The sequence below is a fragment of the Balaenoptera acutorostrata genome, chromosome 15, assembly GCF_949987535.1.
Source record: "Balaenoptera acutorostrata chromosome 15, mBalAcu1.1, whole genome shotgun sequence".
In the NCBI taxonomy this organism is placed as follows: Eukaryota; Metazoa; Chordata; class Mammalia; order Artiodactyla; family Balaenopteridae; genus Balaenoptera; species Balaenoptera acutorostrata.
In genome coordinates, this window is record NC_080078.1 from 46833731 (window position 1) to 46857998 (window position 24268).

The 24268-nt window shown below is 41.6% G+C and overlaps 1 protein-coding gene across 4 annotated transcripts in view; it reads right to left on the bottom strand.

The window, feature by feature from the left end:
• Nucleotides 1–24268, bottom strand: part of MACROD2 (mono-ADP ribosylhydrolase 2) — a 2013670-nt gene that overhangs the window by 144510 nt on the left and 1844892 nt on the right. For all 4 annotated transcript variants that reach the window (XM_057529039.1, XM_057529040.1, XM_057529041.1 and 1 more), the window contains one exon: nucleotides 23485–23568. In XM_057529039.1, the coding sequence (XP_057385022.1) occupies nucleotides 23485–23568 (84 nt within the window). The remainder of the gene's footprint in view (nucleotides 1–23484; nucleotides 23569–24268) is intronic.

Below are 24268 nucleotides of genomic sequence, written 5' to 3' on the forward strand. Positions count from 1 at the left end.
TCTTTTATAGAAGTGTGCTGCCTCCTGCTTTAGATCAACTGGATGAAATAGTGGGAGATGACTCAGCCAGCCTACACATCTGAAAACCACACATCTGAACGCCTGGTGGAGGGGCGATTATCCATGTGGCATAGGAATTGGCTTGATCCACCGTTCAGATAACCATCGACCAGCTCCAATCTACCAAAGACATCACTTTCTGCAAGGCAGCAAAGTCCCTGTTTCTGACATCTTCTCACTGATTCCAAGACCTCAGGCTGTTTTGAAAATGACTTCTGATTAAACATCAGCTTAAGTCAATAAGGGGATTTAATATTTGAAGGGGGTTCCAAAGAATCCAAGGGCAGAGACACAGCCATGATGTAGGGAGTCTTGGAACAGGAAATTAGGAAGCCCTTTGGGATTATGGCGGTTTTAAAAAATTTGCCCACAAATTTTTAGATACTCCTCCCATCAAGAGGTGGAGCTTAATTTGCCTCCCCTTAAGTGCATGTTGGATTTGTTAAGGACTTGCTTATAATTAATAGAATACAGCAGAAGGGATGGTATTTCACTTTTGAGATTAGGTTATAAAAGGACTGCCACTTCCCACCTTGCATATGCTCTCATTCTTTTGGGTCATTTGCTCTGCAGGAAGCCAGCTTCCTGTAGACAGGACATGAGCACGTATCCTCATGTCATGAGTATACAGATCAGGTTATAGAGAGACCCACATGGGGAGGAACTGTGGTCTCTGACCACAAGTTCAGAGAGAAAGTACCCAGAGCCAGCCTCCCCAAGAGAGGGTGTGTGGGGGAAGGTGTGGTGAGTATATGGGGACATTGAGCTGAGTAGATGCCACAAATACTATGTTACAAAGGTTTATCTCACCTTCAATCAGCTGTGGGTATGAAGGACCCACCAGGGGTTGAGTCCATTTTAATGTATTGTTGCCCTTTTCCTTTTGTGATCTATTTGTATCTTCATAGACTGCAGCTCATCATGGTCCAGCCCAGTCCATCGAGTCCTTCCTCTTTTATGGAAACTGATATTTAGTTTCTAAGTCCAGAACAGTGGGTTTCCTTGCAAGAAATCCCAATATTGCCTACAGAGAATTGTAGCAATTTGAGCTGCTCACCCCTGCAGCCTTTCTCCCACCTCCCCTCCAAACTTACCTCCATTTTCTTCTACTTCACCTGTCCTTCTTCTACCCTTTCTTTATTTCCCCTGCCCGGTGCACATTGGGGCATCACTGCCAGCAGACAGTATTCCAAACTGTCTCTCTCCCACCCCCCACCCCTACACCTTTAGCTCGAAGAGCTGTGGGTGTGAAATGGCATTTCCCCATATCTGATCTAGCCCTCTCATGTGCAGAACAGAGAGAACCAGACTTATGTAAGTAGACGTTCAGAAATGATCTCTGTTGACACTTGGCTTCAAAACGTGTAAAGGTTGGTTTGGCCATCAGTTGTTTTTCATGTATTGAACACTTAATATGACTTAGCGTGATATTGTGATATACTGAGAAATATTTATTTGATCTTCATCTCCAGTTCTTGGCACAGAGCTCCTTAAACCCCTGAGTAATTTCCTGAGTGACAGAGTTAATAGGAGCAACTATTGTGATCCGTAATAAACCATACCTGAGCTTATGCCAATGAGGTGACTCTTGGCGGACTTAAGGATGGAGGCTGATTGCAAGAGGACTCTATGTGATTAGAGGGTTGGAACTTTCAGCCCCACTCCCAACCTCTGGGGAGGGGAGAGGGGCTAGAGATTGAGTCCATTCACCAATGGCCAATGATTTAGTCAACTATGCCTACGTAATGCAACCTCCATAAAAACCCTAACAATGAGGTTTGGACAGCTTCCACATTGGTGAACACATCCACATGCTGGGAGGTGGCATACCCCAAATCCACAGAAGCTCCTGTGCTTGGGACCCATCTGGACCTCACCCTGAACCTCACTCTTCATTTGTATCTTTTACAATAGACTGGTAACAGTAAGTACTCTGTTTTCCTTGAGTTCTGTGAGTGGTTCTAGCAAAGCATCAAACCCAAGGAGGGGATTGTGAGGATCTCCTTACTTGATAGCTGGTCAGTCAGAAGTACAGGTTGCCCTGACCTGCAGTTGGCGTCTAGGGTGGGGGTAGTCTTGTGGGACTGAGCTCTTAACTTGTGGGGTCTGATCCTAACTGTGGGTACTTGGTGTAAGAATCGAATTAAGTTGTTGAACAGCCAGTTGGTGACATTGGAGAGCCGGAGAATTGGTTGGTGCAAGGAAAAAGCTTACACATTTTGGTGTCAGAAGTGTGAGTACAAAGAGATCACAGTAGTGGTACTTAGGCATTGTGCTAAATGCTTCACATGCATTATCTCACTTAATCCTCAACCAAACTACTGTGAGATGGAGTCCATCCTTTCCTCATTTTTTAGATAAGGCAATTGTGGTTTCCAATTAAGAAATGTACCAAATTCCCACTAATCAAGTGAGATTTAGATCCAGTCTAACTACCCTCAGATTATGTCCATACTTTGATTCCCACCTCCTTTTAAGCATTTGGAACACACCCTAACAAATTCATTGCTGATTAGCCTGAAATGCCCTTCACCTCCCAAAGATCTTTGTTAATAAGGATAACAGAAATTGCTCTGGGGTAGATTTAGCTGTTGTCAAATAACCACAGGTCTGATATTCTGGGGGCTATTCTCTGCCCAGGAAAAGGAAGATTTCAAAACCTAAATTACACACAGGCATGCAATCCTAGAAAAGAAAGGGATTAATAGGTTTCCTGTAACTGTAACTACCACATTCTGCTTTGGGGAGCAATGTTTTATTACCATATTCACTATTCTTTTAGTCCCTAAAGCACTCTTTCAACAATGATTTATCTTAATTTAACTTTTTTTTTTTTTTTTCCAGGAAAGCAAGCAGTATGCTTCATTCAAGAGAAATGATTTGCAGTCATGGCAAATTCCCCTTGTTCCTTTGCTTATCCATTTGTTCATTCATGGTCACTTACAAATATTTACAGAGCGCCTGGTATTAAAAAAAATGTTGTTTCTCTAAAATACTATAAGCCCTTTCACTTTTAGAGGTAAATATATGTGAGACTTTATGGCTGCACTTGTGCTCAGTATTTCTTTCCTTTTACAGTAGAAGTCTATTACCTTGAAGATGAAAAAGGGGCCAACAGCCAGTAATAATTGACAGTTTTTCAACATAAAGAGCAAAGACTGTTCTATAAACTAAAAAGAAAGACACAAACAAACAAGTATATTCCAAGCTATGTATGTTACATTTTTCAGGAAATTGGCTTTTTATTTCTTTTCTTGGCTGAAACTTCACTGTTAGCTCATAAGGGCTTATGATTCTTTTTGCTGGCATCTGTTGAAGAAATAATGGCAGACTTACTGAACGGATAACAACAGATAAATGGCCAGGAGTGTTCTACGCAGAGGAAAGTAAAAGTTTGAAATCTCTTTAGGGACAGAATACACATGGCAGGAAAAAAATAATTTGACCATACTTTTTCTGGGAAATGAGCAAGACTTCCTCCCTGCCCCAGATATGATTTTACTGGACTGAGTCAGTTTTCAATCCTACACTCAGGCTACTTAAAAAAGCATTTTGTTTTCTGGATTTCTTCGTGGGGAGAGAAAAATGGATATCTATCACCCAGAAGAAGTAATCATAATAATACTACTAATAATAGTGATAACAGCTATCATTTTTGAGTGCCTACTTTAGGCTTGTTCTTTATATGTATGCACTTCTAATCCTTGCCCAAATCCCAGAAAGTAAGGATTATTATTCCTATTTCACAGTGAGAAAGATGAGGCTTAAAGGAACTTCCCAAAGTCTACAGGCTAGTTAAGTGGCAGAGCTAGGATTCAAACCCAGATCTGGCTGCCATTCTAGCCTGTGCCCTTTCTGCCATGACACACTGCATGATGTCTCTCCAACTGACTTTGGACCAGGAAAACTTTCCCAGCTTACTGTATGAAAATACTCATTGTCATATAATTAAATTTTATGCAGAATTATATTTAACTTAGGATTTAATTAATTTTCTAGGCACAGGTTCAAGGTGAAGTCATCACTATCTTTTGTTTCAGGACTTTGTTTTCATTCTTTGTCCCAGTAAACATCCTCTTGGCAGGCCAGTAGCTTCCTCTGAAGGCATCTTTTGGTAGTTGAGAGATGTGATATTTTAATCATGTTTCACAGATTACTAATTTTTGTGGTCAGTGAGCTAGACTGCTTCAAAACTTGCCTCGTGACACTTAGTATTTGCATATGTAACCCTGTACGGTATCAATGAATAAGCTGAAAAGTAAAGCCTCAGGATTCAGCCTCCTAAGATCGACGTCTGGATTTCAAAATCCAGGTCTTAAACCCATTAATGTGGCTCTTCACATTATTTCTAAGACCTCTATTTTAAAATGCATCCTGAGGAAACCTTGACCTGCAGAAACAACACTGAAGGACACTAGTTATTAAAACAAGGAGCTGGTAAAGTGATTAGAAAGCTAAGCAGATGGTGTGGTCCAACTTTCCCTAACTGAATGAGCTGTAGATAAGGAAATCCGTAGCTGTTAAGCAGCAAGAGCAAAGCAATTCCCCATGGCGGCCAATATATAAACATCAGGCTTCCAAAGCCAAGGTTAATGTACCAGCCAAGGAATTTCCAGATGTAAACAGAAGCTCAAATTTTGCCTCTGCCTGGGGCTGCCATTTAAAATAAAGCCACTCATAAACAGTACTTTTGGCATTCCTTTGACCCACTGTCAAACAACTTGGAAATGTAGAATGACGTTTAAAAAGTGAACACGCGAATTTTAAAAGCCTGATTCCGGTGAGCCTTCCAACTCACTCTCTCTTAAGACTAACAGCACTGCTGACTTTCTCTAAGTCCTATTCTTGGGAGGTACAGATCTCTTTCCACAAGTGTGTTTCCTATGGAAACAGAGCCACCACAGCCAGTCACCACATGTCTGTTCTTCTCTGCCTTTATTTCCCCTTCTGATGTTTTATCACTTCTCCCACTGCATGGATTTTCATTTTCTATATCTCTGCTCTGTTCACTTTCACGTGCCATGCTTTTTCTCATCCTTGGCCCTTACCTCTGGTTGGGTACACCTTACCTATAGCTTCTCTCCACACCTCCAGGGTTCCAAGGTGGGATTTTCAGTAACGCCAATAATGCCCTAAAAATTCACTGTGATCTTTCATCATGAAGCAAGAATGGAAAGAAGGGTATTGATAACAAAGTATATTATTGGTCATAACATTATGTCCTCTTAGCTGTTATTGTCTATCTTAGAAAACAAAGACACAGCAATTCATTGATCCATAGTTCCTGATGATTGATCTGAATGGTCACCGTTCATTCTTCCTGCTGGTAGTTTCCCTGTTTTCTTCTGGGAAAGAAGAGTTTTGAGCATAACTGATCTCCTCTCTCCCCAGCTCCTGTGGTCCCTGCGTTGCCGTGTAACCTAGGCCTAGTCAGGGCACTGAATGGCCCTGGATTGACCCAAGACTGGCCAATCAGAGGCAATGAAACTCGGTTCCAGATATTTTGTTGGAGTGGTTGAGAAAGAAGCACATTTTTTTTTCCCACTGGGTTGGATGAGAGGCCAACTGGTGGTCATCTTCACCCCAGCAAAAGGAGAGCGTCTGAAACAGCACCAACACAGAGTGAGGTGCAGAGATGGGAGACCCCATCACAATGGAACTGATTCTCTGACCCAGCACCGCCTGGACTTTTCAGATACAGGTTTGCTTAAACCAGTTGGATCTGACTTTCTGTCCTTCAATCTGGAAGTCTTGGCCCAGACAAACTATGCAGTGGGTGGCTTGTGGTGCTCACGCTTGGTTGCACATAAAGTGTCACTCTGGGAGTCTGAAAAATTACTGACTCACAAACACCCATGGACTGGTTAGTGTGGCCTCCTATGCAGTGCTCACCAGTTCAGGGTCTCAGCCAGGTTGAGCTCTGCTGTGAGCATCTCCAGAAAGTACCTACTGAAAGTATCATTGCATGTGAAGGTACTTTGCTCAGAGACAACCCTGGGATTGTCTTTTAGTCAATTTCCCATTTCTTTCATATCCCCACCCTTTGGATTTAGTGCTCTTATGCTCTCATCTAACATCAAAACTCTCTCTTGGAGAAGAGCAGGGCATTTTTTATACATATGTCTACTATATATATATATATAGTTCCTTTGACTTGGCTACAGTACAGTCCCCAGTTTCCTATTACTCCTTTGATGGCACGCATTCAAAATGCAAATTTTCATACACAAAGGAAGAATAACTCTTGAAATAACATTTGGTGCCATGGACGACGTGAAGCTCACACTTGATTTAGCAGAGCTGCACAGACAGCAGAGTGTGAATGTCTGCTCAGCAAAAGCAGTAGAATTTAGAGTCAGCAAATTGCAGAGGAGAGGAATTTTAAACCAGAAACAGAAACAGTGAGTAGACGATGGCATAACTGAACTTCAGCCTTTCACAGAACCAGGGGCTGTCGGACAGACCATCAAGATCACATAGATTAAACCCTTTGCTTGACAGAGATCAGAGACTTGCTAAGGTCAATCAGCACAGGCAGGAATCCAGAGTTTATTCCCCCCAGCTACACCCACTCTTGATCTCCCCACTCTTGAACTGTAAGCCCCATGATTACATAAGATGGACATTAAGACTTCCATACTCCTATCATCCTGTCTCTGCTTGCTTTCCATTAGTAGTCTCTTCAAAATCTCCTTCCACAAGGTTTTAAAAATTCAGTTATATATGTATGTGTGCATGTATGTATGTATAATGGATACTGGAGCAGAATGTGTTTTGAAAAAATGGCTGTATATATATATATATATATATATATATATATATATATATATCCATCCCATTCCACTTTTTTTTTTTTTTAATAGCATGACATTGACACTCTCCATCAAGAGGTGGGGTCTATGTTCTCTCTCCATGAACCTGGGAGGGCTTGTTAACTGTCCCAACTGGTACAATGTGGTCAAAATGACACCTTGGGACTTCTGAGATGAGGCCACAGAAGGTGATGTGGATTCCAAATGGCTCTTGCCCTTGAGAGAGTCACCGTGGAGGCTCTGAGTCAATGTGTAGGAAGTCAGACGGCCTGAAGCCCCTCATGCTGGGGGATCACACCGAGAGATTACATCGAGCTAGAGCGATGCCCAAAGAGACTCTGTTATTCCAGCCTTCAACTGTTAGAGTCTCCCCAGCCCAGGGCTCAGACAAGTGAGTGAGCAAACATCTGGATGATACCATCTCCCAATTTCCGATCTTCTCCAGCTGATGCTGAGTGGATTAGGAATAAGCTCACCCTGCTGAGCCCCCTCAGTGGGTAGATTTGTGGGCAAAACTAATGTCATTATTTTAAGCCAATGAATTTTAGGGTAATTTGTTATGCAGGCATAGTACCTGGAGCAGACATTATTCCCTCTTGCCAGGTAAGAGCACTAAGTCGTGGGGAGAAAATATTCAGGAGCCTGCTTATCAGGGTGATTTGGGTGTTTGTAAAACTAAGAAAGAGAAACTTCAAGCATGTAAGGGCTTAAGGTTTCATGGCTTAATATCCAAACGCAAAATCCCATGCAAGGCCAATGAAAATGCAACAGGAAGGGAAAAATTAAAAGAGATGAAGAAAACCAAACCATACCACAAAGGTGCATTTTAAAGGATAAACAATGTTGCTAAGTAAAGAATGAAAGAAAAGCAAGACTACAGGAAGGGAAGAGAAAAGAGTAAAGATTGGAAGTGGGTGAAGTGACATTGTCTTGGAGGCTTGGTCACAGAAAGTGACAGGGATTCCAGCTGGAAGAGACCAACCATGGTCCCAGCAGGAAGCATGGGCACATTCAAAAGGGTGTGAAGAATTTAATGAAGGGATATTTTAAAAGATGTGGGCAGAAGCAAGAGGAGCAATAAAGGACAATGAAAAGCCACAGGATCAATGATGAACGGGAACCATTACCAGCCATAGGCCTGAGAGGAGGACGGGAGTGGTCAACAGAAACCAAGCAATGGTTAGAGGTGGAGAGGACCCCCCGCAAGTGCTGTGGCCTTGGCTGGAGGAACACAGGTACTTCTGTCTGGCAGCGAGGGTCCAGGAGCCTGAATACCTAAGAACTTTCCCCCCACCCTCCAGTCTCCTGCAAACACCTTCCACTGGTCTAGCCCATGGTTTCTCAATATAGGGAGAACATTTGTTCTTGGCAGGACAAAAAAATTCCCCTCCAAAAAGCCACAGTTCATAAACAGATACATAACAGATATATAGCATATTTGTGGTGTTAAAATTTCATGGTTGGTGGAGAGAATTAGGACAAAATGCCTAAAACAGCTCCCATAGGAATCACAATAATGAAAAATAGTTGGAGAAGCACTGGCTAACCAACCCAAGGCTCCAGGGCAAGGAAGCCCAGTCAATGTAGGCCCTTGGTGACTGAACACACAGGGTTTATTAAAATTCTCCCTGACCGCTAGCTACCCTTTAGATCCCTGTGTCTATGTCGGGAACAGATGGCAGTGACAATGGTTAATCCAGGGAAATCACCTACCCAGCAGAACCACCAATGAGGAGAGTTAGCAAAACAACTGTCCACAATGACAGCGAGACCTTCCATCACTGTAGAAATTACCTTTGTCTTGGATGTATTTTAATATTTACAAAAAATGAGTAGATAGTTTAAGGGCATACCTACATGTGTATATTAACCCTTTGCTAATCTGGTAATTTGCTATTATACAATGAACAAGCCAAATTTGACAAAAGGGCTGAATTAAGTCTGCTAGAAATCCTAAACACCAAATAGATTTTGGTGCTCCCCCATCCTCATATCAAAATAATATATTTTTCACCTGACCCAAACTTTACATGTGCTCTAAAAGAAAACTTCTCTTTAAATTAGCTGATTATGATATTTTGGATAGTTAATCAAAGCTGAGCTTTTCTCATTTACTTTTGATGTCCCTGCTTTGGATATTCAAAGCATATGGTTAGTCTCTGTATTGGATAGTGCAGTAAGCTTTGACTAGAAATCGTAGTGATGTGTATCTTCTGACCACATAGCTCCACTCTATCAAATGCATTATGCCATGACTTGTTAAATAAAAAAAATGTCTTGGTGAAAAATTCTGTCAGGTCTATGTTTGGGGATGTAGCTTTAATATAGAGAGCATCACTTTGTGTTTCATATTGAGGTCATCCAAGGAGCACCGTGTCTCTTTGCTGATGATAAAACCCACATGGCTGCCTGACACTCTGGAAATCAAGTGTTCAAACTGCCTGTTTTCAATGTCCTTCCAAATACAGCCCCCGATCCACATCCACCCTTAACTCCAACCTCCCCGTAACTTGGGCCCTTTGCTTCTTTCCTATCTGCCAAACTCCTCTGTGTCATGCCTTTCTCCAGCCATCCTCATATTCCTCTTCTCCTGCAGATTCCCTGTGCTGTGGAGAAGCCCTCCAGACCCTGGTAGAAATCTAGAGGCCCAGTCCCTCTCCTCCTTCAATGAGCCTGGCCCTCGGTGTTCTTTCTATAGTCTCCATGTGATTCCAAAAAGCCATTGAGAACCCAAGGAACTTTAGGTTCTAAAACCCAAAGTTTGAGAAGCACTGGCCTATGGTCTGGCATCAAGCTATCTTATTTCTAGATCTGAATTCTCAGAGGTTCTAGCCATGGGACATTCTGCAAAGTTTTTACTTCTCAATGCCTCAGTCTCCTCACCTGTAAAATGGGGATATTACAGCACATGCTCAATCATATAGTAATAAAGATTAAATGAGATAATCAATGTGAAGTGCTTAGAACAATGTCCAGCATAGAATAAATGAACAGTAAGTGTTTGCTAAATGGCCCCTTAGATGTCTGAAAATGTTCATGTCGCTGCCTCAAGTGCCAAATCAACAGGCAGGACAGATACCCTTGGGGTTGAGAGAATAAGTGGGGCTGAGCCAAGTTCTCAGAAAGCAGAACACTTAACCCTGTGATTCTCAACCTTGACTGCATACTGGGTTCACCCAAGGTGCTTAAACAAACATAGTTGCCTAGGTTCTACTGCCAGAGGTAGGATTACTTAGTCTGGGGTGGGACACTGGAATAGTCATTTAAAAAAATCTCCCCAGATGATTCTGATGTGTAACCACAGCTGCTTAGGCAACCTGGTCAACACTGGCTTAGGCAGTAGATCAATAACTAACCCAAAACAATTGTCTTTTTGTAGTATCATGGTCACCAATCACCTTCTGCATTTTAAAATACTAGCTACTAGCTAATTAGCCACTATCTACAACCACGCTGCATTGTACTCCAGACGGTTTAACCAAAGTTGGGCAATTTATTCTATTGGTCATAGATGTAATGGAAGGTCCATGGGAAGATGATTCTGGCAATTGGAGGAAGTCATCGAGGAGGCTTGATCCTGCCAGCTAGGTCCTCACATTTAACCATCACAATCATCCGGTCATTCTACTTTAGATCATGTTTCTCAAATTGTGATTCACAAACCTAGCACCCAGATCTGGTTACTAAATACTATTCTCTACTAAACGGAATGATAGCTCTTTGAAGAAATGACTGCTGTCAGGCCTGGGGCAGGGAAAGTATAAAATGAGCTTGAGCATCTGGTGACACCAAAGCAAGGAAGAGCTCAAAGATGATGGGGACATGTCAAAAGGACACAGAAGCTACCCAGAAGGGGTCCTTGATAGTAATTGATTATAATCTGTTGAGTAGAATAGAAAACCATGATTTCATAATGATATAAGCAAATAAATGAATAATTTGTAAGATTGATGAAGAATTGGATATTGACCTAGTTTCAACCTACCCCCTACCCCCCATTCAAGATATGCATTAACTACAAATGGAGAAAAGAGTAGCTGTACAGTTGAGTTGAGGAGTCTTACAGACACCACTTTCATCAAATAATCAAAGTGAACATTACTGGTAATGGGCTGAGTTGAAATCATGGGCCCCTACCACTTAATCAACCATGAGAACATGATATCGCTTCTGTGATAGCTCTGCAAAGATGCATAACTTGAATCCAGTCATGAAAAATCATCAGATAAACCCAAATTGGAAACATTCTACAATGTAACTGGCCTGCAAGCATCCAAAGCGTCAAGGTTAGTCAAGTCACAGGAAGGCTGTGGAAGAGTAGGGACTTGACAACAGAATGAAACAAAGGACATTACTGAGGAAATTGGTGACACTTCAATGGGGTCTGAAAATTAAAGGTAGTAATGTATCCATATGCACTTTCTGATTTTGATCTTTTTACTGTGCTCATGTAGGATCACTGGCCGTGTCTGTAGAAAACACACAGTGAAATTGGGGGGCGGTTGGTGCACTAGAACTGCAACTTACCCTCAAATGGTTCAAGAAAATGGTTCTTTTTATTATACTTGTAAATCTGCTCTAAGTTTGAGAGTGTTCAAAATAAAAACCAAGTACATAAGAAAATGGTGTTCCTAAGCTTCACTGCATCAAGTTAAAATGCAGCTTTCTGACTTGGTGGAGGGCTGGGAATGGGGCAAGAATCCACATTTTTAGCATTCACCATAAGTGGCAGCTTTAGACTGACGGAACAAGCAGTTCCCCTGAAAGTAGCAGTAACTATTCATCAAGCACTCAGCAAAACTGCCCCCTTTCACCCCCCATTCTAGAACCAGCCTCCCCATCCTTACACCCCTTTCCTCCTAGACACTGTATCTACTTTCTTTCTGCCAGCAGCAAAGACTGCCAGAGATCAGTGGGGAATTCTCAGGCTAGAGAGCAGAAATGATTCGAGTGATCTGTAGCGTTGTTGTCTAAGGAGAATAGAGTACCCGGGTTTTCTGTGTATCATTCCTCAAGCAGGATGACCCCTGGAGGTGAAGTCATTTCCTAAGACTACCTCTGATGGCTCCAGAGTGACAGGAGTTAGGAGAAAACAGGCAAGCTCGAGCAAGGCATTAGGAGAGTGCGGTGCATGTCCAGGTGATTCTAGTGTAGGTGGACAGTTTTAAGGCTCTCTCCGGTATAGTAGGGAAGCACAACTTTGTTACACCAGAAAATTGAAATTTTGAATATAATGGCAAAATCCTAATGTAAAAATCCGATACTGTTCAAATAGCAATATTTCTCCTTAAAGACAAAACAAAACGTTTCTCTGCTGAAAAATTAGTATCTAATATTAAAAACTGTCAAATGTCCTATAGGCATGGCGCCAGAATAAAAAAAAAAAATCACTCTTATGCTTCAGCTCTATAAGCCTGGGGACTGAGTTTTCAACAAAACAAAGATAAATGCACCTGAATGCCACATTCTTTACCCTCAGTTTTGGAAATCAAAATAGACAAAAAGTGAAACACATTTGGGTCTGAATTACTCACAGACACCTACAAGACTTCAAGATACTTAAAAAAAAAAACATTATTAAAAGACCCATTGTATATGCCCTGATAAACTGCCTTTTTTTTTTAGTGGCTAACTTAGGATCACCTTTCATGTGGGTCCCCTAGACAATTTCGGAGGTCTTTTGAAAGAAAGTTTCCCCGTCTGTGAAATGAGAGGGTTGCCTTAGTTGTTCTCAGAGACCCATTTGGCTATGAAAACCCATGATTCAGAGCTTTTCAATTAAGATGGAAATATTTACTGGGTATGAAGCAAAGAGCTCATAGAGAATCAATTTTCATAAATTTGACGGTTATGCAGAATTATAGAATTTGATATCTACAGGGGACCTCAGGGATATTGGGAGAAGGATTTGATCATGTGTCTAAGAGATGAAAATGGAATCCAGGTGTACTGACTCCCAGTTAAGGCTCCTTCCACTAGCTTACAACAGCAGTTTCCCTTTCTTTCCTTTTTCCCTCCCTCCCTTCCTACTTTCCTTTTCTCCTTTCTGTCCAGTTTTCCCTCCTTCCTGCCTTTCCTCCTTCCCTCCTGGGCTTGGCAATCATAAATGGCAGCAATCCCATGATCATCCATTAACTGGGAAGATGCTAATTGAAAAGAAACAAAATACCAATAATAAACACCTCTTGGGAGGAGAACATTTTAGAATCCATAGTACCTAAATCATCTGAAATCATCTTTTCTGAGAGTTCTCTTCTTCATCAACACTCGTGTTTTCTCTCTTTCTGTTGTTATTTATGAGAATTTTCTTCATGTCTGCACATTTGCCTTTGGCTTAATTGGAAATTGAGCTTCAGGATGGGCTCACAAGGCTTTCCTAGGGTGGGGGGAGTAAGAACTACCTGGTCAGACACGACGGGGGGCAGGGATGGGAAGGATTCTTTTTCCCAGGAAGACTGAATTCAGTATAAGCAGGGTACGACTTCTATTCTGGATTCAGTAACTGTGGAGAAGGTAAAAAGACTCATCCCTGACCCCCCTCTTTTTCACAGATCCCACATCCCATGTCAGTGATCTCTGCTGGCTTTACCTTTCAAATAGGTCCAGAGTCACACCAAATCTCACTCCGTCCCTTCACTGTTACTTGCAACAAGCCACCAGGATCTCTGGCTCCAATCCACTGTCTCTCTGTTTCCGCCCTTAGTCCCCTACTGTCCACTATCAACACGACAATCCGAAGATTACCTTTAAAACGTAAATAAGATCATGTCCCTTCACTGCTTAAAAAGTCCTATTCTCACTTCACTCAGAGGAAAAGCCAGCGTTCTTACAGTGGGCCACAGTGTCCTAGGCAGTGATTCTCAAAGTGGAGTCCTCGGCCCCGGGCACCAGCATCACGTGGGGAATTACTAGAAATGCAAATTCTTGGGTACCCCAGGTCCCGTGAGTCAGAGACTGGGTTTAACATGTCCCGAGGTGACTCCGGTGCACACTCAAGCGTGGGATCCACTCCGCTATGGGACCAGCCCCCAGTGACCTCTCCAGTTACTCACACCGACTTTCTTAGAATAAGTCAGACTTCTCTCCCCTTAGGGTTTTGGTACTTGCTATTTCCTCTGCTGGAACACTCTTTCCCCAGATATCTGCTAAGCTTACTCTTTTACATTCTTCAGGTTTCTTCTCAAATATCAACTTAATCATCAGTGAGGTCCAGCATATGTGAAACTGTAACCCATCTTTTTCCCCAAGTCTCCCCACCGCTACCAACTTAGACACACATGGAATCCCTTACTTCCTCTTCCCTGCCTGGCTTTTCTTCACGGGTCTCCCGTGAAGTTGCTGTCAAGGTGTCAGCCAGATCTGCACTCATCTGAAGGCTTGCCTGGGCCTGGAGGGTCTGATTCCAGCCAGGATGGCTCATTGCAATGACTTGTAGATTGATGCTTGCTGTTGGCAGGGAGCCTCAGTTCCTTGCCATGTACATCTCTCCACAGTGCTGTTGGAGTGTCCTCAGGACATGGCAGCTGCCTTACTCCAGAGCAAGTGATCCAAGAGACAGTCAGGAGGAAGCCACACTCTTTTTTTTTTTTTTAATAAATTTATTTATTTATTTATTTATTTATGGCTGTGTTGGGTCTTCGTTTCTGTGCGAGGGCTTTCTCTAGTTGAGGCAAGCGGGGGCCACTCTTCATTGCGGTGCGTGGGCCTCTCACTATCGCGGCCTCTCTTGCTGCGGAGCACAGGCTCCAGACACACAGGCTCAGTAATTGTGGCTCACGGGCCCAGCCGCTCCGCGGCACGTGGGATCTTCCCAGACCAGGGCTCGAACCCGTGTCCCCTGCATTGGCAGGCAGATTCCCAACCACTGCGCCACCAGGGAAGCCCAGCCACACTCTCTTATGACCTAGAATGTCATACACGATCATGGGATATTCTGACCTGGAACCATCAAGGTAAGCCACTTTCAAATTCCTGACCTGTAGATTATTTGCATATCATACAATTACTTACCCACCTTCCAAAGCCCAGAGACCCCAGGATACCTCTCTTTAAGGGTAACAGCAGACCCTGATTAAGTAAGTGGTGGGACAGTTAGGCAGTTCCAAGGACACCTTTTTCTTCTTTTTTTTTTTCTCTTTTAAACTTTTTATTTTGAATTAATAATAGACTCAATAAATTGTAATAATAGTAAAAAAAAAAACCCCAAAAAACTGCTGACCTGTAGAAAGTCTGAGATGATAAATGCTCTTGTTGTTTTACGCTGTGAAGTTTTGCGATAAAATTGCAGGCAGCAATAAATAGTACTGCTTATGCTACCATGTGACTTGCTATATATTCTAATTAATATTTTAAAATCCATCAACTGCCCCCCCACTAGAATATAAAGCCCCAAGAAAGAAGGTTGTGTGTGTGCGTGCATGTGTGTCTTCAGTGCCCAGAACAGTGCCGATACTGTCGAATAGCAGGCATTTAACAAAAGTATACGGAATGCATGTTTAGGAAAGCTGGATCTGGCTGGCTGGAGCTACGTTGATGTGGCTGGAGGAAAGATGTTGTGGGCTATCTTTATGGCAACTCCAGGGAACACCACGCACGCTGTATTCCATGTGAATGGAGAGTCCAGAGAGCACAGCTCTATATGAAATTCATTTTGACCTTGTGCATCCTCTGAATGGGCTTGGGGAGCCCTCCACAGGGTTCCACTGGCCACAGTTTGAGAAACACTCATCCAGGAGAACAAGATCACAGGCAGCTGGGCAAGACCCAGCCTCAGAAGAGAGATCCTGGTTCCCAGCATCTTACAGAAATAGCAGAGTCACCAGACTTCAAGAGCCCCTGAGGGCTGGACAATGAATGTTTCAGAGGCAGGTCTGAACTGACAGCCAATCACCAGAGTCCACCTCCTCCCTCCTGCCCCTGACCTAACCCGGTGCCTTTCATGAAGTTTTAGAGGCAGTAAAGCAGAGGTTGAGGAATGACTGACTGGGGAGGTTGTATAAATATTGGGGGTAGACTAGTTTCTTGGGAAGATTGACTTGAAGAATTGAGGTCAGGAAAGAGAAGACAGACTGAGGTCAAGTCCATCTGGGACTGGAATTAATATAGTTGGGGAGGCAGGGTGCTGAGTGAGCTGAAGGGAGAAAGAAGGGAAAAAACACCTAGTGAGATAAGAGATTCAATGCACTGAGAACATCGTCTCTATTTGCAGAAATATTTTCTTCATATTAAGAAGAACGTCACATATTAATAAACAAGGTAGATAAGTTTTTGGTGGATGGGGGCTCTTCCTGCTTCAGATTCAATACACTTTGGCCCCTCTGTCCAGGGATTGTGTCAGGTGGCTTCCAGAGATCATCTTGTTTAAATCTCCCCACACAGTCCCACAAGGTAGGTTTTCACCCTCCATTTAATATGAGGAAACTGACTTTAGGTTAGAAAAACTGCCCAAGTAGGAAGCAGAACATGGACCCTGAGGGCTCTGTCCACCCTCGTGTTGAATTTTTTCTCTATGGGTAGGAGTGTACATATGTTGTCACCCAAGCCAGGGCACCTCCAAGAGTAAAAGGGAACATTGCTGATAACGTGCCAAGGACAACGGGCACAAACACGGTCATCCTGGGTCCCACAGGACCTATGGCTGCTCTGCAGGTATGTTCAGCCCTTCTCACTGTGGAAAATACCTCAGTACTCACATTCTCTAAGCCCCATTTGGAATCCTAGGGCTGACCCTGAAATAGGACTCCACGGTCCTAACCAAAGCTCGGTTTAATGTGTGAATGCGGAGAGCACGACTAAAAATGAAATAGACTCTTGGGTCCTTCTCCTAATCTGCGGCAGGGGGATAGCTCAGAGTGGCCCTGAATCAAGCAGAAGGTAAGAGAATAATTAAAGCAAGAGGGTGACACAGGCTTTTCTTGTATTCTGATTTTCACCGTGGAAATGTACATTTTGCTTCAATTCTTGGCATTTTAAGGTCTAGAGGATAAAACAAAGCTTTTCTTCATGAGAAAGCTGCTTTTCCTCATTCCTGCTTTTTTTTTTTTTTTTAAAAGCTGGTCAATCACTAAGCTTGTTTGAGTGATGGCAAAGTCAAAATTATGACTGCCTGATTTTATCCTTCACTGCACTTGTCAAAAAAATTAAATTAAAGATCATGTTTATGAATATAATGCATGAAGTGCTGCATGGCATCCTGAAAGAGAGAATGTCTCTTCTGTCCAGCCACTCACAAAACAGTTTGTCACATAATACTTTAATATGCAGAGAAAATAAGAGGGCAGAGAGAAAATTCTGCCTCTCAGGAAATACGAAGTACATTCCACCCATGGTTCATGTATTCAGAAAAATTTATTTTAGTAAAAACAATAATAATACTTCTAATAGCAACATTAGATCCTTCAAACTTGTATAGTGCTTCCTAGTTTCCAAAATGTTTCCACATATAATTTCATCTGACAAAAGAGATCATTAATATTTTAAAGTGCAGTATAGGACTGCTTGATTTAGCATTGCAAGGGCTCGGGTTCCTGAGGAATGAGTGTCACATGCAGGCTTGTTGAATATTCTATGTAGAGGCAATTGTACAGCGAGAGTCAAAGCGCTAGTGCTTTCTGTAAAAATATGATGGAAAAAATAGCATTCATTACCAAAAACCACTGAAGGCTTTGGAGATGAATGTATGGAGAAAATTACTGTTCTAAACTTGCTACTGAATTTTAGAAGCATAAAGTCTCTTAAGTTTTTAATGAAAATGTTTTTTATAAGCATAAAATAAATCTTGAGAGATATATATATTTCAATTACACATAAATTTAGAGAGTTGAATATTAAACTCTCCAAAGTCTGCCCCTGTCCCTTCTCCACTCCTCCAAGATAATTCCTGAGGTCATTTTGATATGTATATCTTTCCAAATTATGTATTATATATGTAGATATGTATGTACATACACACATAGCTATGTAGATATGTATTTTATATGTATATTTGTATGCATATACTATCTACCATTTATGTATTCTTTCTCTATCTATCTATCTACCAGTCATCTTCTAATCTACTTATCACCTTACCTATCCATCTGATTCTTGAATACATTGCTGAGCTGGTGCTTTTATAATGAACTTCTAAGAAGCCAGAAATGATGAATGATATTGAATCAAGATTTCTAAGCAAGCACTGAAATTACTGTTTGCTTTGAGGCATCTGCCAATGTCAGATGGTCTAGACCCTAGAACCGTGGTTCTCAGACTTGAGCATGCATCTGAATACCGGGCGGGCTTTTAAAAACACAGATTACTGGATCCTACCTCAGAGTTTCTGATTCAGTAGGTCTGGGATGGGGCCCTAGAATTCGTAGTTCTAACAAGTTCCCAGGTGACGTTGGTGATAGATACAGGAATACTCATTGAGAAAGTCTAGCCAGAACTTGAATTGAATGAGCCACACATGTGAAGGGCAGTGCTTTGGTTCTGAAAATAGTGGGGAATTTGCCTGTCTCAGCTTAGCATTGGCTGGAGAAGGAAAAAAGGAAGATAAAGGTCTCTGTTGAGATTTCCTAATCTTATACATGCACTAATGTGGGCTTAAGGACAAACAGCAAACAAAACAAGAAATAAAACTTTAAGCCAAATATGTAGTTTAAGGTATTCCTAAATTGGCAGTATCTTCAAGTATTTCAGAAAACAAAATATAAATAAATAAGCTTTTAATCCAACTTCAAAAAATTCCCACCAAGAAAAATCCAATGAACATGGCAATAAAGAAGGCAAAACATACAAGGAAATAACTACAAGCATGAATCTGCAGAAAAAATAAACTGCAGAATTTTGATCTATACAGAGTGGAGACATTGAAATTTCAGATACAGATTTTTTTAAAAGATATTTTATGTGTTAATTAAATAAAGAGTGACCAGGTATATCTGAAAAAGAACCAAATAAAACTTATAAAAATGAAAACTATAATAACTGAAATGAGAAACTCAGCAAAGAGTTAAACATCAGACTGAAGAAAGTTGAATAGAAATTAGCAAATTGAATGATAAACTTGGAAAAAGAAACCATCAAAGAGAGATAGTGGCACAGAAAAAAAAATGCAATGTAGGTTAAGAGTCATGAAGGACAGAGAAAGAAAGAATAGAAGGTAGTGTAGAACTAACTTTTGTTGAGGTAATAGGTGAAAAATTGTCAGAACTAATGAAAGATGCCCATGTTCATGTCCAAGAAGCACAGCAAATCCTAAGGAGGATAAAGAGAAACCCACACTGAGGTATACCACAGTGAAACTGAGGAACACTGAAGATAAAGAATAGATTGTCAAGACAGCTGGAAAGAAAAGACAGATAACCTAACAAGATACAATAATTAGACTGAGAGATTACTTCTTAACAACTATAGGATTGATAGGACTGTGGGAAAATATCTTTAAAATGTTGCAAGAAAATAACCATCAACCTTGAATTTTTACCCAGCAAAACCACCTTAAAAAAAAAAAAAAAAAAAAAGGAAAATAACATCTTTTCAACAAACAAAGCCTGAGAGACTTCACTAACGGAACTTCTAGAGGATCTACTTGTGAAGGATAGAGGAAAGAGATTGAGAAAAGCATGTTTTATTAAAGGTGCTAAGTTTTTGTAATGATATTCTTTCAATTAAACATTTTGTAAGAAACAAAACTGGTTTAAATTATTGGGAGTTGCAATTGGTGGAATGGGTATTAATCAGGTTTTTTTCAAACAATTATGCCTATGATGTGGTGGTTTATGGATAGCATTACCATTTATATCACATGCCAGACAAACAGTTAGTGGTCTGAAATTGCTAATCATTTCATTATTGGCATTGCATTGCAGTGGGTCAAATCAAAGTATACTGTGGTCCATGAAATTTCAATCAAAATAATGAAAATAGAACTCTATATCCAAAAGTCCACAGTATAAAAAATGCAAATAATTTTAGAAATTGTTTGATTTTTAAAATTTGATGTTCAATATTTTAGTTACATATTTAAATATTTAAAGCTAAATATTTAAAGTCAAATACTTAAATATTTATAATATTTGCTTTCACTCAAAGCTGTAATGATGGCAACATTTCCTCCTTCAACAAAACGAGTTCTAATTTCCAGAAGAGAGAAAGGGAAAAAGATTAGAGAAGCTGTGTTGTTTCCAGAAAAAAAAAGAAAAAAATTATTAAAAATTATTATTAAAACATTAAAAAAATTATGAAAACGTTAATAAACTGCATGGACTTGGGCAAGTTAAAGAACAGTTTGCAGCCTATTTTAAAAACAACTCTGGGGCTTCCCTGGTGGTGCAGTGGTTGAGAATCTGTCTGCCAATGCAGGGGATACGGGTTCGAGCCCTGGTCTGGGAAGATCCCACATGCCACGGAGCAACTGGGCCCGTGAGCCACAACTACTGAGCCTGCGCATCTGGAGCCTGTGCTCCGCAACAACAGAGGCCGCGATAGTGAGAGGCCCGTGCACCGCGATGAAGAGTGGCCCCCGCTCGCCGCAACTAGAGAAAGCCCTTGCACAGAAACGAAGACCCAACACAGCCAAAAATAAATAAAACAAACAAACAAACAAACAAAAAACAGCTCTGTAGAATGAGAAAATTTGACCATATGCTCTCAAGATTCTTCTTCTGGATCAAAATATAGCTATTATGGTTATATATGCTGCAAAATCCAAGTGAATTTGTGTTCCAACTCCACTCTCCATGACCCTGTCTGAGAATGTATATTACAGGGTGAGCTGAGGTGATCAGTAGTACCTGTAAGTGTCGGAAGCAGGGCAGGGAAGCCAAAGGTAGGAGAGAAGTGAGATGAGGCCAAGTGATGGGGATTTAGGCTGAGTGATCTCTAAATAAAAATACCAGAAGTTTCTCTTACTAAAACATATTAGAGAGATGACCACGTTGGAAAAGGACTGATAACTCTAAAGTAGGAAGACTGCAGAGAAGGGTCATGACCCACATTCCCCTTCTACCCAGTGATACACTAATCCATTTGCATATCCAGTAGGAAAGAATGATTGGAACTCTTTGAATCATAAGAGGAAGTCAGACATACGCAACAATACAACACCTGAATACAGGACGTAGTTTACTTTGTCAAAATGCTGACAAGTAACGAATGCCCTATCATGCAGTCATCTATCACTGGCATGTCAGATTCTGCTCCCTTTCTCACTCTTTTCCCAGCAGCTTTTACTTTCTTATCTTGGAAGGCATCTTACAAACAAACACGCAATCCCCATGTTTCTGTAGAGTGACTAACATTTACATTTCACCATGATGTCACAGACCAAATGCCCCTGGTAACAAATCCACAGTGATGGCACTTTTGTGGCTCAGAGCAGATTCTGGGATGACATATTTGGGTGAGGTGAAGACATAGTATTTAGTCATATTAGGATTATGAGATGGTTTTCCTAAACAAAGCAAATTATTTAGGAAATAATGAAGGAAGAATTCACACATTTGAAGGAATAACTCAGAAGAATTCCCTTGTTAATTAAGATGACAGAATTGCTGCACTGTATGTGCGCCAACCCCCATGTGACACTTGGAAATGACAGCAGCCTCAGCCTCTGGAAAACAACCTTTGATGTAGGTCACACGTGTGATGGGAACCACTCAGAGAGGTGGAGCCTCTCCAGGGAAAGGGCAATTGTTGTTTTGCCCCTAATCCATTTCCCAATCATGGTCTTAAGAGACTGTCCAGGAAATGACCTAATTCTAGTAGGAGGTGGAACCCTGACTAGTGTCCCAATCAGATCCTAACAAACCCCCTCCGGCCAGTGAGAGCTGCTGCCCTTCTCCATGGTTCTAAGTGTTCTTCTTGGAATGATCCTAAACTTTCCAGCACACTTCAATGAATTAGGACAACGTGTACCCTATCATGGTCCTGATTATGATAGTAATTATAATGGAATAGCCATCACTAATGGAAAGCAGACCTGTGCCAGGCACTTTACATATACTATTTCTACTGTTTATCCCTTGTTCCTCACCCAGAGGGCAGTGGACATTTACTGCCACGCCTGTCTCCACATCCCCCTCACCTAGGGCGAGCCTGGGAGAAGAAACAGCCCCATGGTGAGTCTCTCTCAGATCCACCTGCCTTCAGAGAGGACATGTCCTGGCTTAGTCTCACCAGGGCAGCCTCTATCCAGGCAGTCGAGGATACCAAGGACAGTGGCACTTGCTTTTAGGTGGGCAGAGTCTTTCATATTCAGGAGTGAAACCCAGCATTAGGGAGCCCATCTGGGGGCAGCATAACCACAGCTCTGGTCTAACCTCATTAGTAACGAAGCTAATATTTTTGACTTCAACTTTCTTACAGCTTTGCCTTCTCAATTGGTTCTGAGCCCGGATGAGGGAGAAGACAGTGTCATGACTTATTGAGAACCCATCACGCACACAGAGGCTGTGCAGTCATGGAGGTGAGCTGCTCAAGGTCTCCTTTCAAGAGACAACCTGATGCTGGGAGTCAAGTTGGCTGACAGCATCCAGCGGCCACACTTTGGGGATTCAAGGCAGTATTATGCTCATGTCACTTTCTCCCCAAGCCACTTGCAGCCAGAGAGCCCTCAGGGTGGAAGGGGACCCTGCAGCCCAGACATTCCTGCCCAGTGCAAAAGCCCTTTTATTCAGTCCTTGCCTGGGCTTCCCCAGACTCAGACTAATTTGCAGACGGAGGCTCTTCCAGCTCATCTGCCTTCCTTCCTTCTCTCCTTCACCCACTTCTCCCTTTCCTGCTCCTCCCCACTTCATCCTTCACAGGCTTTCACCCAGTACTTTCTTGCACTTCTACTTCACCTTGGCATCTTCTTTCCCAAAGACCCAAGCAGACACCATCAGTATTATCGTACTCGCCATCTCACAGTGGATGAAGCGTGGCTCCCGGCAAGAAAGTAGAGACGTAAATATGTTCCACTGTTAGAAGTTCATGCATACCATTAGGGTAGAGGCTCACTTTACAAAATACCTAAAGATACCATTTTAACTGAAAAATTTGCATATCTTATAAGTGTACTCGTGTCATAAGTAAGAGAGAGGGCGCGTCATTTCTTCATAAAACTGAGCCCAGTTGGGCATGCCCATTCAATGCATAAATGCAAACATACACTGGCTTCTAGAAAGGAGAGGAGAACGCTAAAGACAGGAAGCGTTTCCATCTCCCACTCCTGAGGCTTGGTTCTGGGCTCAGAATGTGCTCATGAGAAAAACAAATGATCCAATAAGACAATAGCTACCGTGCAACTCGTCACACACAGATCTGGACCTTCACCCTTACCTGATTTCAGAGCACCTAACTGGTAAGCACTACCCACAACTTCACACTTTGTAGGAATGAAGGATACGTCACATTGAGAAAATGATTTTTTTTACATTTGGTTTTTACCTTAACAAATGAAACCTGAATCTGCTATTTCATCCTCACATTCAGGGGAGAGTAAACATATTAAGAAAGGAGAAAGAAGTGCCCGGTGATGCTTGAACCCTTAGAAATATCTGAATATGAGAGCATATACAAAATTTAAAAATTAAACAGAAGTTTCTTTTCATGGAACATTTTTTTTTAAGAAAGGAACAGCTAGACTTACCCTCGCTAGAGTCTTTGGAGCCTTCTGGCTTCTTTGCTTTGCTCTTCTTGTTGGGTGGAGAGCGGTCTTTTGGCTCTAACCCCTCTGGAAGCACAAAGATTTACTACGTTTTTATTTAAATATTTACCGGTAGGGGTTCAAAATTATGTTGATGTTTAATAATATATTTTTCTTACTAAACCGACACATACAGTGAAGCTTAATTGCAGGTTTATCTGTCATTATGGCCGAGCTAAATTTTGGCAAAGACCTGTGCTTCGCCAATGAACATGGACTTATACTTAGAGCTTAAGCATAAACACTTTTTTTATTGCCATTATTAATGATTCACACAAATGGGAAATCTTTTTTTTTTTTTTTTTTTTTTTTAATATAATTCCATTTATTTGAGATACCTATAGTAGTCAAATTCATAGAGATGGAAAGTAGAATGGTGACTGTCAGGGCTGGAAGGGGGAATGGGGAGTTGTTGTTTAATTGGGGGCGGAGTTTCAGTCTGGGGGATGAAAACAGTTCTGGAGATGGATGGTAGCAACAGTGGCGCAACAGTGTGAAGATACTTAATGCTAGTGAACTGTACACTTAAAAATGGCTTAAAAGGTCTATTTTATGCATATTTTACCTTAATTAAGAAAAGATCTGAGGTGTCACTTTACGGTTTCTCCTTTCCGTGTTTCTTTTTGCAAAATAAGCAGATGCACACCCAGCCAGTCCCTCCACAAATGGGAAATCTTAAGTGCTTTTCTTTAAATTAAAAAATTTTCCACACGGCAACCCCAAATTA